The sequence below is a fragment of the Rana temporaria genome, chromosome 1 (assembly GCF_905171775.1).
Source record: "Rana temporaria chromosome 1, aRanTem1.1, whole genome shotgun sequence".
In the NCBI taxonomy this organism is placed as follows: domain Eukaryota; kingdom Metazoa; phylum Chordata; class Amphibia; order Anura; family Ranidae; genus Rana; species Rana temporaria.
In genome coordinates this window covers 409,766,390-409,785,511 of record NC_053489.1, presented here as the reverse complement: position 1 = coordinate 409,785,511, position 19,122 = coordinate 409,766,390, and the positions used below count along the sequence as shown (strand labels likewise).

Sequence of the window (19,122 nt, the reverse complement as noted above, 5' to 3'; positions counted from 1 at the left end):
ATTTATATCAGTAAACACAAAATAAACAGTAAAATGATTGTGCTTTTAATATATTAGTGTACCGGTAACCAGTTACCTTTGCTGCTTTTGCATTTCTAATTGTAATGAGCTGCTGAGCTATTACAGAAAGGACTTCAATGTCAATTCGGTTAAATTCATCAAAACAGCACCAGGCTCCAGACTGAGCCAAACCACTGAAGAAACGACCCATCATCTACAAAATACAGAAAAAAATATATCAGTATTTCTTAATTTGCTGTGTAAATAAACTGACCTAGCCTTTTAATTATATTTTTTCACTATAAAAATCTACTTATTAATTCTACATATTGTAGTATTTTGTGAAATGCACTAAATAGCATGTGGGGTGTGGGCCTCCGTGCCCATGCATGTGGGGGTACCTCTGCTCTCATCAGGCCCGGACTGGCCATAGGGCATGCCAGGCATATGGCCGGTGGGCCGCGGTGGGCCGTGGTGGCCCGCGGGCTGCATGTCACGTCTCCCCCAGTGCACTCTCAGCTGCGAGTTGGAGCCGCACTCGAGTGACAGTGACACCCTTCGGCACATCAGGGGGCCGGGACCCGCAACAATCTCCTTCTCTCTGGCACAGTGGCCGCGGCTCTGATGATTTCATCAGTCTCGGTTGTCTCACACGGCCGAGCAGAGTGAAGCCACCTTCCCCTCCTCCTTTATGTCTACACAGGGGGAGGGGACCCGACATGCAGTCCCGCGCTGATCTGAGGTACATTATGGGTCTGAAGGGGGGTCTGTATTGTAGGGGGTTTCTGTATTGTAGGGGGGGGGTTCTGTATTATAGGGGTGGTCTGAAATGTAGGGGGGTTCTGTATTGTAGGAGGGTCTGTAATGTAGGGGGGTTCTGTATTGTAGGGGGGGTCTGAAATGTAGGGGGGTTCTGTATTGTAGGGGGGTCTGAAATGTAGGGGGGTTCTGTATTGTAGGGGGTCTGTAATGTAGGGGGTTCTGTATTGTAGGGGAGTCTGAAATGTAGGGGGCTTCTGTATTGTAGGGGGGTTCTGTAATGTAGGGGGGAGTCTGAAATGTAGGGGGTTCTGTATTGTAGGGGGGTCTGTAATGTAGGGGGGGTCTGAAATGTAGGGGGGTCTGTTTTGTATGGGGGGTCTGTATTGTAGAGGGGGTCTGTATTGTAGAGGGGGGTCTGTAATGTAGGGGGGGTCTGTATTGTAGGGGGGTCTATACTGTAGGGAGGGGGTCTGTAATGTAGGGAGGGGGTCTGTATTATAGAGGGGGTCTGTAATGTAGGGGGGTCTGTATGGGCTGTATTGTAGAGGGGGTCTGTAAGGTAGGGGGGTCTGTATTGTAGAGGGGGACTGTAATGTAGGGGGTCTGTATTGTAGAGGGGGTTTGTACTGTAGGGGGGTCTGTCCTGTAGGGAGGGGGTCTGTACTGTAGGGAGGTCTGTGTAACATGCAGGGGGTCCAGAACTATAAGGGGGGTGTCTGTGTAACAAACTGTAAGGGGCTGTGTAATGTAAAGGGGTCCAGGGGTGCAGAGCGATGTGTATTGTAAAGGGGTCCAGAGGTGCAGGGTGCTGTGTAATGTAAAGGGGTCCAGAGTTGCAGGGTGCTGTGTAAAATGTAAAGGGGTCCAACGGTGCAGGGTGCTGTGTAATGTAAAAGGGTCCAGAGGTGCAAGGTGCTGTGTAATGTGCAATGTACAGAGTTCCTCTGTAAATGTTATGACCCATATTACTACACACCCATGCTCGATGAATGTTGCATTAGGAAAGACACCACTGAGCCTATGCCCTCTCCACTAATCCAGCATATCTCTGCCACATCACTCCTGGTGAAAGAATGGGGGCCCGCCATGCACTAGCGTGGACCTCATACGTGTACATAAAAAACTTCTCTATCCTGTATAATGCTGCTAGATACTCAGGGTCTCTCTACCGCAAATTTCTTCCCAATTACTTTTTGGGAGAACCAATTGCTAGGGAGGGAGCCAGTATACTGTCCCCTCCCTCACTACCAGTTCATGGCTACCTGTGGCAACTACTCTCCTGTTCTGACTTTCCTGCCGAGTTAACCTTTTGTAGTGGCCTTCCTCCTGTACCCCGTGTGTAGTTTAAAAGCCCTGTTCTTCTGATACTCCATGTACCACTATGCACCCCATTGAATAACTTCAGACCAAGCGCCTTATACACGGTTAACAAAAATGTACTTGATGGCAGCTGCAGTACATTCCATGAACATTTAAGTCTCCAACTAGCTATTCCTAGGTTGCCCATGCATACCTCTGCAGGTAGAAATACATTAGTGACAGAGCCCTTAGCAGGTAGGTTCCTTTAGAGCAATGCTGATCATAGGTTTTTCCGGGCTACATCTTTCTTTTTAACCTTCTTCTCTTTTCCCACTCTGTCCCTCTCTCTCTTGGAGCCTGGCCTTCCCCCTATTTTATATGCTGAACAGGGTGGAGCGCAGAACCCAAAAAGCACAGGAAAACAGCACACCCAGCATTAACCCATTCCCGCCTGGGAAGCCCAGACTCACTATCTAACCACGACCCAACTTGTAGACACCTGCCTACAAACACATTTGCAAAATATGAAAAATAGATGCTAGCAAAGGACTATAAATATTTCTAAGATATCCTAGTTTTTAACCCTACCTATACTGGTAGCCTAAATTATGCATAATATGCATATATAACGAGTTGCATACCTTGTAATCAAGCCCATCAGAACAGTTGAACACTACACACTGTATAGCAAGAGCCTTGGCAAGGTCCTTGGTGGTCTCAGTTTTTCCTGTGCCTGCAGGTCCAGCAGGGGCTCCACCTAGATCCAGTTGAAGTGCACCCATGAGACACAGGTAGCATCGGTCCTTAGGTAAGCAAAAAAAAAATATGTGAAATCCCAATCTCCATTAACCAACTCTAAATATTAAATGTAAGCACTATTCATAACTATTATCATTCATACCATCATTCTAAATGAACAGGAACATAAAAAACTATGCAAAATTACAAGTGCTATATGTATAGCCTCAGAGAACTACTGATTTTGTTTAATTATATATTTGGGAGGATGAAAACATATGCAGCTTCATACCAGATCCACAAGATCAACATCATATAGGAGAGAAGGGTTTTGTGGGACTTTAAATGAGGCAACTACCCTTTAAAAGAAAACTACCAAGAGGTGGTAACTAAGCTCTCCACCTTTTTGGGACATAGTCCCTGTCCTCCCCTATTCCAAAGGCATTATCATTTACCCTTATCTATTTTTCTTTCCAGTATATTACTTTATAACACTCCTGATGAATGGCTAAAATGCCAGGAAACGTGTAGAGTGCCACTAGATGCCAACAGTTACCTGTCTCTATTACATATGTTCTTCAATTGATTTATTTTACCATGTATATCTGCCATGTCTATTTTTATTTGTATTGCATGCTATGAGAAGCATATTTAGAGTAAGTCTTGTGACTACCTATCTATTTGATACAAAATATCTGACATGTATTCAAGATTGTAATAAATAAATCATGTACTCACCCTCATTTAAAGTCCCACAAACCCTTCTCTCCTATCTACCAAATTAGGGATGGAGGCCGCCATGTGTTTTATTAGTGTGTATGTCAGGTCACATCCATTTACTGAAGATCAACACTAGTTATTGTTGCATCCAATATTTTCACACCTTAACCTCCCTGGCGGTATGATTATTTCAGAAAAAAGGTGCTGAAAGCGGTACCATTATTTGCAAGGAAATTTGGCGTTTTATATTGTAGGCCTGTAATTCTTAGGAATAACTCACTTAAATCTGACCAAACAAGAGTCTAGTAGGCATCCCGGGTATGATTTTTTTTTAAAAACAAAATTATAAATTATAATATAATAAATAATTATAAATAATTATAACAAATAATAATATAATTATAATAAAAATTATTCAATAATGTAATCAAATCAAAATCACTGAAATTTGCTCAGTTGCAGAATTGTCGCTGTCATTACTTTTATTTTTTATGACGAATTTCCCCACAAATCGCTATCGCACAATTCTGCAAGTGATTATAATTTATTATCGCTGTTTTCTAGCTGCTCTAAAACCATTTTTGACATAAAGGGACACTTTTGGTTGCTATGGACAATCTACAGTTTGCAGGCAGAAAGAACAGTTTTTATTATATAAAAGTACATGTAGGGCACTGGGCAGACCACTAGGGACAAGGGGGGTGTGTATTTTTTACATACAGTACTGTAATCTATAAGATTACAGTATACTGTATGTATTGTGTTTGTTTACCTTTTTGAATTTGGCGCCGTTCTCCTCCCCCGTGCGTCGTAACATCGCAGGGAACGGAGATCGGCGGCACACAGAGGCACTGTGTGAATCGAGCGAGGTCCCACTCGCTCACACAGCGCGGTGGCATCGCTGGATCCAGGAAAAGGTAAGTAAACCAAGCCTGTGGATTCAGTGAGGCGAGCCCGAGTCTGACTCATGGTTACCGATCGTAGCCCAAAAATCTCACCCCGAGTCAGACTCGGGAATACCGCCAGGGGGGTTAAAGCCAAAGCCTTCCATAACATGCGATGTCTGGCATTGCACTAGTGTGAACCCAGCGTTCCCTCATTTAAAGTCCCACAAACCCTTCTCTCCTATCTAGGGTTGATCTTGTGGATCTAGTATAAAGCTACATATGTGTTCAAAGCCTTCCATAACATGCGATGTTTGGCATCTCTCTAGTGTGAACCCAGCCTTGAGTGGACATTTCTAGGCAGATGCCATCTGCATGCAGACTGCCCTAGGTAATTCCCACCCGGGCCGGCCCTACCATGGGACCCGAAGGTACCGCGGTCCCAGGCGGCACTTTCAGGGGGGCGGCAAATCAAAGTTCAAACTGCTGCCTAACTCTGTGTTTGAGCCGAGCTCAGCAATGGGCAGCGGCGGGTGTCATGTGATTGGCTGAGGAGGTAATGTGGGGGGCATACATGAGGCTTGTGATTCGCCTGGAGCTGGACTGTGGGTAATCACGCCAGCCCTGCATGCTCCCACTGTCTGTGTGTCACTGTCTCCTGAGATCCGTGACCGTCTCGCTCATCTGCTCTGTCGGCCACCCGCCCGCGGCCCCCCCTCATCTCTATCAGCCGCCCACGGCCCCCCTCCTCCTCTCTATCAGCCACCCGCGGCCCCCCCCTCCTCTCTGTATAGAGCAGTGACAACTCTGCTTTATACTCCTACATACATGTATAGAGCCATGACAGGTCTTATTTATACTCCTACATACATGTATAGAGCGATGACAGGTCCTCTTTATACTCCTTCATACATGTAAACAACCATCACAGGTCCTCTTTATACTCCTACATACATGTATAGAGCAATTGCAGGTTCTCTTTATATATGTATAGTGCCATGACAGGTCCTCTTTATAATCATATATACATGTATAGAGCCATGATAGGTCCTCTTTATACTCCTTTATACATGTATAGAGCCATGACATGTCCTCTTTATACTTCGATATACATGTATAGAGCCATGACAGGTCCACTTTAGTTATCATAATATAAAATAATGAATGTGGGAGCATTTTGGTGGGCTTGTTTTTTTTTTGGGGGGGGGGGGGGCAGCATTTCATTCTTGGTACCAGGCAGCACAATGTCTTGGGCCGGCACTGATTCCCACCTGTGATTTTGAGCCCCCATGATTAAAAAAAACAGAACTGCAAAGAAAGAAAGGGGTGAGACAGTAAGGCTGGGCAAGAAAGTGTTAAATATTACTAGATCTCTTTCAGCCCGGAAATGAGGCAGGCTCTCGCTGAGAAACTCACAGCGTGTGGTCAAATCCAACTAAGAATTTTCAGTAAATGAAAGGAGCCCATACAATTGTACACTTTAAAGTGGACCTATCAATAAAATTCACAGCGCACCAGTCCATTAGGAAAATGTCTGCAATATGCAATCTTGTCACCCTATTTGAGTAAAATAAGTATTTCTTTCTTAGTATGAATAAAATAATGGTATTCAGCTTAAACATGTTACCTACGGCCTAAAGAAAGATCCACTGGTATCTGACTTCCAGAAACATTTGCCTTAAATTCCAAAACTGGATAGACCAAAATAATTCTTTGACAATCATAAGACCCCCATATATACCATATGTATTTAATCTGGGCATTTAGTTATTTGCCTGGAGTTTAGCCTATAACAATTTATTTAAAAGTACATTGGGCCAGATTCACAAAAGAGATACGACGGCGTATCTCCTGATACGCCGTCATATCTCTGTGATCCGCCCGTCCTAACTATGCGGCTGATTCATAGAATCAGTTACGCATAGCTAGCCCTAAGATCCGACAGGTGTTATTGAATTACACTGTCGGATCTTTTTAAGGATGCAATTCTATGCCGGCCGCTAGGTGGCGAGGCCATTGCGGTCGGCGTAGAATATGCAAATGACTAGTTACGGCGATCCACAAACGTCCGCATTACCCGTCGCTCTAACTTTACGTCATTTCCGTCGAGATACGCGTCGTAAAATTAGGGCTGAGCCCTAGGTGTTCTAAGCCATGTAAAGTATGGCCGTCGTTCCCGCGTCGAAATTAAAAAAATCACGTCGTTTGCGTAAGTCGTCCGTGAATGGCGCTGGACGCCATTTACGTTAACGTCTAAACAAATTACGTCCGTGCGACGTCATTTAGCGCAATGCACTTCGGGTAATTTTTCCGACGGAGCATGCGCAGTACGTTCGGCGCGGGAACGCGCCTAATTTAAATGGTGCCCGCCCCATTTGAATTAGGCGGGCTTGCGTCGAGCGTATTTATGTTACACCGCCGCAAGTTTACAGGTAAGAGCTTTGTGAATCAGGCACTTACGCTGTAAACCTGCGGCGGTGTAACGTAAATCAGATACGTTACGCTGCCGTGGAGCAACGTAATTCTTTCAGAATCTGGCCCATTGATTTTTATGGTTGAACCAGATGGACTTGTGTCTTTTTACAACCTGAATAACTATGTAACTATGTCACAGGGGCAGACTGACAACTCATGGGGTCCCTGGGCAATAGGAGATTATGGGGCCCCCGGGCAATGGGAGATTATGGGGTCCCCGGGCAATGGGAGATTATGGGGCCCCTGGACAATAGGAGGCCACACAGTATACACACACACACAGGCAGGGCAGCTATAATCTTGGGATTTAAAAAAAAACACATATTTGTACATACTGGGCCTGATTCTCAAAAGAGATACGCAGACTTAACTGCTGTTCAGCCTGCGTATCCCTGTGCCTAACTTTGGAAACGATTTTCAAAAGGCTTTTTCCAAAGTTAGGCAGAAAATCTGACATGTGTAAGACACTTACACGGTCAGATTTTAGGATGCAGTACCGCATCCGCCACTGGGGGCATTTCTCATTGAAATGCAGCTTTGCGTATGCAAATGAGGACTTAAGCAGATTTTCAAAGCATTTCATCACTGTGATTTCTGCCTAAGTTCCGAATTTGCCTGCGCAAAACTAGGGCTGGTTTTATAATGTGGAAAGTTAGTCACACATTGTAAAGGCCCATTCCAGCGACGGCATTTGGTATGCATTCCCGAGGGAGAACTCCACGGCAATTTTTAAATTCAAAACCGGCATGGGTTCCCCCCCCAGGAGCATACCAGGCCCTTAGGTCTGGTATGGGTTGTAAGGAGACCCCCCCTCCGCCGAAAAATCGACGTAGGGGGTCCCCCTACAATCCATACCAGACCCGTATCCAAAGCACGCTACCCGGCCGGCCAGGAATGGAGTGGGGATGAGCGAGCGTCCCCCCCCCTCCTGAGCCGTGCCAGGCCGCATGCCCTCAACATGGGGGGGTTGGGTGCTCTGGGGCAGGGGGGCGCACTGCGGGCCCCCCCACCCCAGAGCACCCTGTCCCCATGTTGATGAGGACAGGACCTCTTCCCGACAACCCTTGCCGTTGGTTGTCGGGGTCTGCGGGCGGGGTGCTTATCGGAATCTGGGAGTCCCCTCAAATAAGGGGGCCCCCAGATACCGGCCCCCCACCCTAAGTGAATGGATATGGGGTACATCGTACCCTTATCCATTCACCTGGAGGCAAAAAGTAAAAGTTAGTAAACACACAACACAAGGCTTTTTAAAATAATTTATTATTCTGCTCCGGATGCCCCCCCTGTCTTCTTTATTAGCTCTATTTCCAGGGGGGGCTTCTTCTTCCGCTCTCCGGGGGTCTTCTTCCACTCTCCGGGGGGGGTTTCTTCTTCCGCTCTCCGGGGGGGGCTTCTCCGCTCTCCGGTGGGCTTCTTTCATCTTCTCCCCTCTTCCGCTGTTGACTCGGCGAACCCCGGTTCTTCTCCAGCTGTCCGGTGCCTTCTTCTTCAGCGCTGGCTGCCTGCTATGTTTGTGTGTTAGCTCAATTAGTAACAGGCAGCCGGCGCGGTCTTCTGTGACGTCAGGGTCTTCTGTTCTTCTCCCCTCTTCCGATGTTGACTCGTCGCCTGTTGTCGCTGTAATGATGGAAGTGCGCCTTGCATCCCATTTATATAGGCATCACCGTCCCATCATGCTCCGGCAGGTACCCACGTGGTGGGTGCCTACCCACGTGCACCCACCACGTGGGTACCTACCGGAGCATGATGGGACGGTGATGCCTATATAAATGGGATGCAAGGCGCGCTTCCATCATTACAGCGACAACAGGCGACGAGTCAACATCGGAAGAGGGGAGAAGAACAGAAGACCCTGACGTCACAGAAGACCGCGCCGGCTGCCTGTTACTAATTGAGCTAACACACAAACATAGCAGGCAGCCAGCGCTGAAGAAGAAGGCACCGGACAGCTGGAGAAGAACCGGGGTTCGCCGAGTCAACAGCGGAAGAGGGGAGAAGATGGAAGAAGCCCACCGGAGAGCGGAGAAGCCCCCCCCGGAGAGCAGAAGAAGAAACCCCCCCCGGAGAGTGGAAGAAGACCCCCGGAGAGCGGAAGAAGAAGCCCCCCCTGGAAATAGAGCTAATAAAGAAGACAGGGGGGGCATCCGGAGCAGAATAATAAATTATTTTAAAAAGCCTTGTGTTGTGTGTTTACTAACTTTTACTTTTTGCCTCCAGGTGAATGGATAGGGGTACGATGTACCCCATATCCATTCACTTAGGGTGGGGGGCCGGTATCTGGGGGCCCCCTTATTTGAGGGGACTCCCAGATTCCGATAAGCACCCCGCCCGCAGACCCCGACAACCAACGGCAAGGGTTGTCGGGAAGAGGTCATGTCCTCATCAACATGGGGACAGGGTGCTCTGGGGTGGGGGGGCCCGCAGTGCGCCCCCCTGCCCCAGAGCACCCAACCCCCCCATGTTGAGGGCATGCGGCCTGTCACGGCTCAGGAGGGGGGGGGGCGCTCGCTCGTCCCCACTCTCTTCCTGACCGGCCGGGTAGCGTGCTTTGGATACGGGTCTGGTATGGATTGTAGGGGGACCCCCTACGTCAATTTTTCGGCGTGGGGGGGTCTCCTTACAACCCATACCAGACCTAAGGGCCTGGTATGCTCCTGGAGGGGGAACCCATGCCGGTTTTTTCTTTGAAAATTGGCATGGAGTTCTCCCTCTCAGGAATGCATGCTGAGCGACGCTGTCATTTTTTTAAATAATTATTTGTTTTCCCGGCGCGTCTTTTTTTTTTCACCCGTCGCAACTTTAGTGTCCCGTCGAAATTCTCAAAGCCGCCCGGCGTTAATTACGTTCGCGCGCTGCACGTCGGGAAAATGACGTCACACGCATGCGCAGTACGGCCGGCGCGGGAGCGCACCTCATTTAAATTTTAAACGCCCCCAGGAGAGGAGGACCGCCTTACGACGGCGGCACTTAAGTTACACGGCCTGAAATTTCTAGGTAAGTGCTTTGACGATCGGGCACTTAGGTAGAAATTTTAAGTCAGTGTAACTTAACTGCTGAAATTTAAGTTACGCAGGATTTTTGAGAATTTGGCCCACTGTCCCTGGTTTTACTGAGGCTGGCAAACTTGTTGGGGCCCCCTAGTGGCATGGGGCCCTCGGGCAGTGCCCTAGTGCCCGAATGGTCAGTCCGCCCCTGCTATGTAACTATGTACACAGGCAATTATAATCAGTGTCCCTTTTAAATGACATCTTTGAACTGTAAAACTCATGAAAAAAATCCTCACCGTTAGGGGTGTGATCACCAGTCGAGGAGAAGCACCAAGATATTCATAAGCATAAGTGTACTGAGACAAAGCCATCCGAGCCACACAGTTATCCAGGTCAAGGTCCCAATAATAGCGCAACTGTCTCTGCCACTCAAAGCTGTCAATGCTGTTAACCTAAATTTAAAAAATAAAAATAAAATGATGATATAAGAGAAACAAATGAATCCTTTTAGTTTAAAAAGATATGTATTAGCGATTATCTAAGTAGATGTCATCATAATGCAGTTTGTTTCATATTGGTTTTACCTCCATGCAGTGCCTTGAAAAAGTATTCATACCCCTTGAAATTTTCCACATTTTGTCATGTTACAACCAAACATGTAAATGTATTTTATTGGGATTTTTTGTGATAGACCAACACAACGTGGCACATAATTGTGAAATGAAAGGAAAATTATAAATGATTTTCTAAATTGTTTACAAATAAATATCTGATAAGTGTGGCATGCATTTGTATTCAGCCCCCTTTACTCTCATACCCCTAACTAAAATCTAGTGAATAGCAATCGCGAATCGCAATCGCCTTCAGAAGTCACCTGATTAGTAAAATAGAGTCCACATGTGTACACTTTAATCTCAGTATAAATACAGCTGTTCTGTTAAGCCCTCAGAAATTTTGAGAACCATAGTGAACAAACAGTATCATGAAGGCCAAAGAAACACACCAGACAGGTCAGGGATAAAGTTGTGGAGAAGTTTAAAGCAGGGTTTTATTTTATAAAAAAATATACCAAGATTTGAACATCTGGACAATCCATCATCCGACAATGAAAATGAAAAGAGTATGGCACAACTGCAAACCTAATAGGACATGGCCATCCACCTAAACTGACAGGCCGGGTAAGGAGAGCATTGATCAGAGAAGCAGCCAAGAGACCCATGGTAACTCTGGAGGAGCTGCAGAGATCTACAGCTCAGGTGGGAGAATCTGTCCACAGGACAACTATTAGTCATGCACTTCACAAATCTGGGCTTTATGGAAGAGTGGCAAGAAGAAAGTCATTGTTGAAAGAAAGCTATAAGAAGTTCAGTTTGTGAGAAGCCATGTGGGGGACACAGCAAACATGCGGACGAAGGTGCTCTGGTCGGATGAGACCAAAATTTAACCTTTTGGGCTAAAAGCAAAATGCTATGTGTGGCAGAAAACTAACACTGCACACACCCTGAACACCCTCAACACCGTGAAACATGGTGGTGGTGGTGGCAGCATCATGCTGTGGTGATGCTTTTCTTCAGCAGGGACAAGGAAGCTGGTCAGAGTTGATGGGAAGATGGATAGAGCCAAATACAGGGCAATCTTAGAAGAAAACCTGTTAAGCCTCGTACACACGATCGGATATCTGATGGAATCTAATCCGATGGATTTTTTCATCGGACATCCGATGAAGCTGGCTTTTATCAGTCTTGCCTACACACCACCAGTCAAAAATCCGACCGTGCCAAAACGCGGTGATGTAAAACACTACGACGTGCTGGGAGTTCAATGCCTCCGAGCATGCGTCGACTTGATTCTGAGCATGCGTTGATTTTTGACCGATGGACTTCCACACAGACGATCGTTTTTTTCTATCGTTTTTTTATCCATAGGAAAAATTTAAAACATGTTCTATTTTTTTTCACCGATGGAAAACAAACCGATGGGGCCCACACACGATCGGTTTGTCCGATGAAAACAGTCCATCGGTCTTCCAGCAGGACAACGACCCTAAACGTTCAAATCAGAGCTACAATGGAATGGTTTAGATCAAAGCATTTCCATGTGTTAGAATGGCCCCGTCAAAGTCCAGACCTAAATCAAATTGGGAAACTGTGGCAAGACTTGAAAATTGCTTTTCACAGATGCTCTCCATCCAATCTGACAGAGATTGAGCTGTTTTATTTTGCAAAGAAGAATGGGCAACAATTTCACTCTATAGATGTGCAAAGCTGGAAGAGACATCCCCAAAAGGACTTGCAGCTGTAATTGCAGGTAAAGGATGTTCTACAAAATATTGACTCAGGGGGGCTGAATAAAAAGACACGCCACACTTTTCACATATTTATTTGCAAACAATTTGGAAAAACATTTATAATTTTCCTTCCACTTCACAATCATGGAAAAGAGTACCGCTCCAAGCCCTGCGACCTATGCTGTGCTCCCGCCCTGTAGTACTGACAGGTGCAGACTCTGCGCTGATCCGTGGAAAAAAGAAATGTTCCTGGACTGCCGCACTCTGATAGGCGATTTATTGAAACAAAATGAACAAAGGATAAAATCCAAAGCTGTATAACATCCAAAAATTCATGCAACACTGCAAACAATGATAGAAAGTGGACATAGGGGACAAAAAAGCTAACATGTTTCACATCATGGATAGATGCTTAGTCATAGCTTTGACTAAGCATCTATCCATTATGTGAAACATGTTAGCTTTTTAGTCCCCTATGTCCACTTTCTACCATTAATTGCAGTGTTGCATGAATTTTTGGATGTTATACAGCTTTGGATTTTATCCTTTGTTCATTTTGTTTCAATAAATCGCCTATCAGAGTGCGGCAGTCCAGGAACATTTCTTTTTTTCACTTCACAATCATGTGCCGCTTTGTGTTGGTCTATTACACAAAATCCCAATAAAATACATTTAAGTTTTTGGTTGTAACATGATAAAACATGGAAAATGTCAAGGGGTATGAATACTTTTTCAAGGCACTGAATATACCCTGTTTTGAAAATAGTGCATCCATCACAAAAGCAGTTTTATGTATTTTGTTAATTCATTTAACTCTTTCATATTAGTTATTCTGCTTACTGGGCAAACTGCATTTTAGCTAATGCATCTTTGCCCAGGAGTATGATTGAAAAACTGAAATCTTGCGTTGTGCTGTATATGCAATTAGACGTCATTGTCCTGCCTTTTTGACTGTCATATCCATCACATAAAACTTGCTCAGTGACTTCCTGCATTACTATGAAGGTCCCAGGTCTCAAGTCATTGACTCGGATCAATAAAAAACAGTTTTGTCAGCAATGAAACACAAAATGCATTCCCTCATCCCTCATTTGTTCACATAAAACGATTTATATCAATCAAGAATAAAAAAATATGTACAGATTTTGCTCTTTCCAGATAAATTCAGCACTTTTTTCAGGTACATTATTGTGGCAGTCACAATGGGCATAAACTAAAAGGGTAGATCTGTTGTACAATACATTAAAGATTTTATACAGTAAGGAACCTTTCAGAATGATCGGTTATATATCCGGAAGCAACAACAGGCATGACCATTTAATCCTATGGAACTCTTCACCCTAGTCAAATGCATTCGAAAAAAAAAAAAACACTTGCCGACCACAATACATATATATATACGTTGCGGTCTGCAAGTGGTTTACTGGGATTATGGCTGAAGATATCAGCCATAACCAAGGGTACCATTTTTTTCAGCAGGCGGTCGGCTTTCTCATAAAACCAGTCCTAGCGGCTCATGAGCCGCTGGAATGGTTTCCAAAGTGACAGGACGGGACCTCTGGGGCTTGCCGTTTCTGCCTGTTTGCTGAGAAACTGTCCGGCGGTGCGGCCGGCTGTTCCCATAGGTGATCAAATAGTTAACAATCCGATGGCCTTGGAGGACCAGAGTGACGTGATGACCTCACTTTTGGTCTAGGCTGTTTTTTTTTTGTTTTTTTTTTTTTAAGCGCAAGACCAAAAAAAAATTTGTGGATCTTTTGCTTTTAAAAGTAAAGAAGAGATTTGGGGTCTTTTTGACCCCATATCTCTCCAAGAAGAGGACCTTCTATCCTTGATTCTATTACAAGGGATGTATACATTTATTTTATAGGAATAAAAGTAATACAAAAAAATTAACGGGACAACGTAATTTTTTTTTTATAAAAAATGTAATAAATAATAATTAATAAAAATGTAAAGGGCCCTCATCCCTCAATACTCGAAGCGGACGCATACGTAAGTCGCACACGCATATGTAAACAGTATTCAAACCACACATGTGAAGTATCACCCTAAACATTAGAGCGAGACCCATAGTTCCAGCACTACAACTCTAAACAGGTAACCTGTAAAGGCGTTTAAAGCGTCGCCTATCGAAATTTTTAAGTACCATAATTTGTCGCCATTCCTCGAGTGTCCGCAATTTAAAGCCTGACATGTTAGATATCTATTTACTCGGCGTGACATCTTTTACATTTTATATAAAAAAATTGTCGTAACTATTGTGTTTTGCTTTTTTTCCTAATTCATTAAAATGTATTTAAAAAAAATGCATTTGCAAAACCGCTGCACAAATACCATGTGACATTAATAATTGCAATAATCTCTATTTTATTCCCTAGGGTCCCTGCTAAAAAAAATGTATAATGTTTGTTTTCTAGCAAAAAATACTGATTGAGCCTAGGTTCACATTGGAGCCGGTTATAAATCATGCGAGTTCAGCCGAACTCGCACAATTTCAACCCGGCAATGCAGTCTGACTTCAGGCGATTTGACAAACATCTGTGTGGGTTCCTGCACAGATGTCTTTACAAATCGCCCCCTGTAGTCGCCAAAAGTAGTACAGGAACTACTTTTGGGATTCGGAGGGTGCCATTACTGGCATTAGCCACTGATGTGGCATGCGATTTGACATGTCTTCAATGTGACAAGAGAAATGGAGGGCGCCCACACCTAGTGCATTACCAGAGATAATTTAATAATAAAAAATAAATAAAAATAATAATAAAAAAAATTAAAGTGGGTACTCACAAAATGCAACTGACAAAGTGCCATAAACACAGTGCATGGACATAAACAGAACACAGGATACAGTTAAAGCGTTTCGGGTGCGCACCCCCTTCCTCAGAGCTAGCTCTGAGGAAGGGAGTGTGCACCCGAAACGCGTTAGTGTACCCCGTGTTCTGTGCATGTCCATGCACTGTGTTTATGGCCTTTTGTCAGTTGCATTTTGCGATTACCCACTTTTATAAAAAAAAAAAATGATTATTAAATTATCTCTAGTAATTCACTAGGTGTGCGCGCCTTCCATTTCTGTTTTTCTTGTAGTTTCTTTCGGATTATCCCATCTGAGGAAGGCAGCATCCACCTAGCTTTGGGATACCATATATAGCTTTTACACCACCATTTTATCTGATATCTGTTACTTCACACCTTGGAAGACCTATTAGCGCTGGAAGGGACTGTGTTTTTTGTATGACTTCAATGTGAACCTCGGCTTAAACTTGTAAACAAAAAGTGCCCAAAAAGCCTGGTCTTTAAGTGGTCAAAAGTCCTGCATGCTGCGTTTTTGGTGCATGTTTGGTGCGCTAAAAAAAAATGCACCAAAAATGAACCTCCGTTTTTGCAACGGAGCAGTGTGAAAGCAGCCTATGGACAATTGTCTATTCAGTTTGCTTATTATTGTGAGCTAGGTTTGCTACAGGTAGCACTTTTGAAAAACATACACATATTCATATTAAAAAAAAAAACATTGATTCATGAATTTCTGACAAAGGGTGGAATTACCTGTTCCTTTACAAGATCGCTGACAATGTCTCTTGCATGTACGTCAATTGTTATCAGTGCAGTTATGATATTTCTGTGCAAAGAAGGAAGCTGGCCTCGGACAAGCCCAGCTAAAGCATTTAATCTCTAAAGTGGAAATAGGGAAAAACAATTGCAATTTTATAAGGGTGGAACATGTATGCATGTACCTAATAGCTACAGTACTTAACATGGATTTACCCTGGGTCATTTTATTATAAGGGTTCTTGCATAAAGCCATTATATACAGCATAAAGCTGTACAAAATAAAATACAGCTGTAGTTGTGGAGCACAGGAGCCACAGCTATGCTACAGCCAGGGCCGCCATCATGAATTATGGGGCCCCTTACACAGCTTCAGGCAGAGAACCGGGGGGGGGGGGGTGCTGCCACCTGAAATTGAGAAGGGGGGGGGGGGGCTGCTGCAAAAAAAAGGGGGGTAGCCATCCAGGTCCTGGGGACCTCTGGGCCCTTTAATAAAAATTAAAAAAGAAATAAAAAATATATATAAAAAATATATATATATTTTTTTTAAAAAGGGGGGTTGCCATCTGGGGCCCTGGGGACCTCTGAAAAAAAAAAAGATGAAGCCTTTCCTATTTCCAATTTGCACAAAACTGTGCCCAGGCAATGGACAATATCTAATATCACATTCTTAATAAGCAGTAAATTAGCCTTAAAGTGGATGTAAACCAAATTCATGAAATTTGAGCTGGGCACATATATCTGCAGTATTTTGTTATCTCTCTTCAAAGAGCCCTATAGGTCCCGTAGCTCTCTCCTGACCCATTCCTCTATTATCAGCCTGATAACTTCTGATAAATTCTCTGACATATAAGATAAAAGCAACCTGAAATTTCTGTCCGGGGTGGTTGCTATAAATAGATTAGCAGGCAGCTGGCCCTGTTACAAAACAGCTCTGAGAGTCTCTGCCTATGTGGAGAGGGGGTGTGTGCCTTTCCTCCAATCAGCAATTTTAGCTATCTTGGCTGTATGACCAGACATCACAATCTGTGTTAAACAGTAAGGCCCCGTACACACGAGAGGATTTATCCGCGGATACGGTCCACCGGACCGTTTCCGCGGATAAATCCTCTCGAGGATTTGCGAGGATTTTGATCCGATGGAGTGTACTCACCATCGGATCGAAATCCGCGCCGAAATCCCATCGCGATGACGTGTCGCGCCGTCGCCGCGATGATGACGCGGCGACGCTGTCATATAAGGAATTCCACGCATGCGTCGAATCATTACGACGCATGCGGGGGATTCATTCGGACGGATTGATCCGGTGAGTCTGTACAGACCAGCGGATCAATCCGTTGGGATGGATTCAAGCGGATAGATTTGAAAGCATGTCTTCAAATTTTTATCCGCTTGAAATCCATCCCAGGGGATAAAAATCCGCGGAAACAGATCCGCTGGATTGTACACACCAGGGGATCTATCCGCTGGAGCCGGTCCACGGATAAATTCCAGCGGATGGATCCTCTCGTGTGTACAGGGCCTAAGAGAACATTTCCTAACAGATCTGAACTTTCTAAACAGTATATAAATGTGAAGAAAGCAGATATGGATGTAAAACCTATGTAGGAAGATTTGGTTCATCTTTGTGTATCATCAGGCTGTTCACTTCACTGGGTGTATGGAAGGTTTACATCCACTTTAAAGTGGTTGAAAACCTCAGACATGAAATATGCCCAAATGATATCCCTCTATACTGTATACTTGTCTCAATTAAGAGAACTAAGTGTCATTTCTATCTGCGGCATCATTTCTCTGTTATCAGCATTAAACGTATATCAAAGTCTTATTTATTTTTGTATAAAAGTAACAAACATATTATACTTACCTGCTCTGTGCGGTGTTTTACAAAGAGCAGCCCGCATCCTCCTCATCTCGGGTCCCTCGCCGGTGCTCCAGTTACCTTCCAATCAGCTTGCTATGGGGGCACCAGAGCCAAGCCGCTGCTCTGTGTATCCATTCAGACATGGAGCCGCAGCTCAGCTCCGCCCCCTCTCATCTTCTTTGGCTCACTAACTTTGATTGACAGCAGCGGGAGCTGATGGCACCCGCTACTGTGTCTCAGTCAATCAGGAAGAAGAGTCCCGGCCAGTCGAGGTTCTCATGCAACATCGCTGGATCAGGAGGGGGCTCAGGTAAGTATTAGGGGGTCTGTTGCACACAGGTTTTATTTATCTTAAAGGGGTTGTAAAGTCAGAAGTTTTTTTTTCATTTTAAAGCAGTTGTATACCCGCAGAAAAAAAAATTATAATAAAACCTGTAAGGCAAAGGCATAATGAGCTTGTATGCACCGCATACTAGCTCATTATGAAATACTTACCTTAGAATTAGGTGTCGGTATCTAATCCTGGTCCACACCGAGGGAGCTGACATTTTGCCCTTGGAGTGTCTTCCGGGTTCGCGGCTCCATCGCTGTGAGTGGCCAGAGCCACAATGACGTCACTCCCACGCAAGGTCCAGCAGCAGACCTTCAGCCAGGCATTCACAGGGCATGCGCCACTGATGGCAGCGGATGCATTCAAAGGGAATATCTCCTAAATCATACTTAGGAGATATTAATTGTACCTACAGGTAAGCCTTATCATAGGCTTACCTGTAGGTAAAAATAAAAAAAATGGGTATACAACCACTTTAATGCATACGAAGCATTAGGATAAAAAGCCTTCTGTATGCAGCAGCCCCTTGGGCCCCCTTAATACTTAACGGATCTTCACTTCTGTCCAGCGATGTCCACGAGTGTCTACACCATCCAAGACTCTGCCTTCTGATTGGCTGAGACACAGCAGCAGCACCATTGGCTCCCGCTGCTGTCAATCAAAGTCAGTCAGTCAATCAGGAGAGAGAGGGGACAGGGCGGGCCATAGCTGTGACCTGGCTGAGGGGGCACTTGACAGGCGGGAGGTGCCAGAAGCACAGACGAGGGACCCGAGAAGAGGAGGATCAGGGCTGCTCTGTGCAATACACTGCAACAGGGCAGGTAAGTATAACCTGTTTGTTATTTCTATAGAAAAAATAATGAGACTTTACAATCACGTCAAGATAAAAAAAAACTTCTGCCTTTATAACCACTTTAATCACTTCTAACAAGTTTTCCTGACACCAGGAGAAAAATGGTGACAAAGGAGGGATCTCCGGCTGATTGACAGCCTCAGCTCTGTTCCTGTGTGTTGTGTGAAGAAGGGTGTGTCCCTTCCCTCCAATAACCTCTCATGACTATTTTCACTGAGCTCTGCAGAGTAAAACTTCAGTTTTGCATTCCCTTTTTTTTTTGACAGCTCAGACAAGCTTTATAAATTCTAGACTTAAAACAGATGTAGAAAAGATATGGCTGCAGATACTGTAGACAGGTACAACTTATGTGGGACTATTTGTTTAATTTCTG

The 19,122-nt window shown here is 44.7% G+C and overlaps 1 protein-coding gene across 1 annotated transcript in view; it reads right to left on the bottom strand.

Moving 5' to 3' along the window:
- DNAH6 (dynein axonemal heavy chain 6) overlaps positions 1 to 19,122 on the bottom strand; it is a 386,479-nt gene that overhangs the window by 218,952 nt on the left and 148,405 nt on the right. The window contains exons 27-30 of the mRNA XM_040324272.1: positions 15,699 to 15,824; positions 10,162 to 10,317; positions 2,703 to 2,864; positions 77 to 214 (exon numbers count right to left, since the gene is read on the bottom strand). Of these exons, the coding sequence (XP_040180206.1) occupies positions 77 to 214; positions 2,703 to 2,864; positions 10,162 to 10,317; positions 15,699 to 15,824 (582 nt within the window). The remainder of the gene's footprint in view (positions 1 to 76; positions 215 to 2,702; positions 2,865 to 10,161; positions 10,318 to 15,698; positions 15,825 to 19,122) is intronic.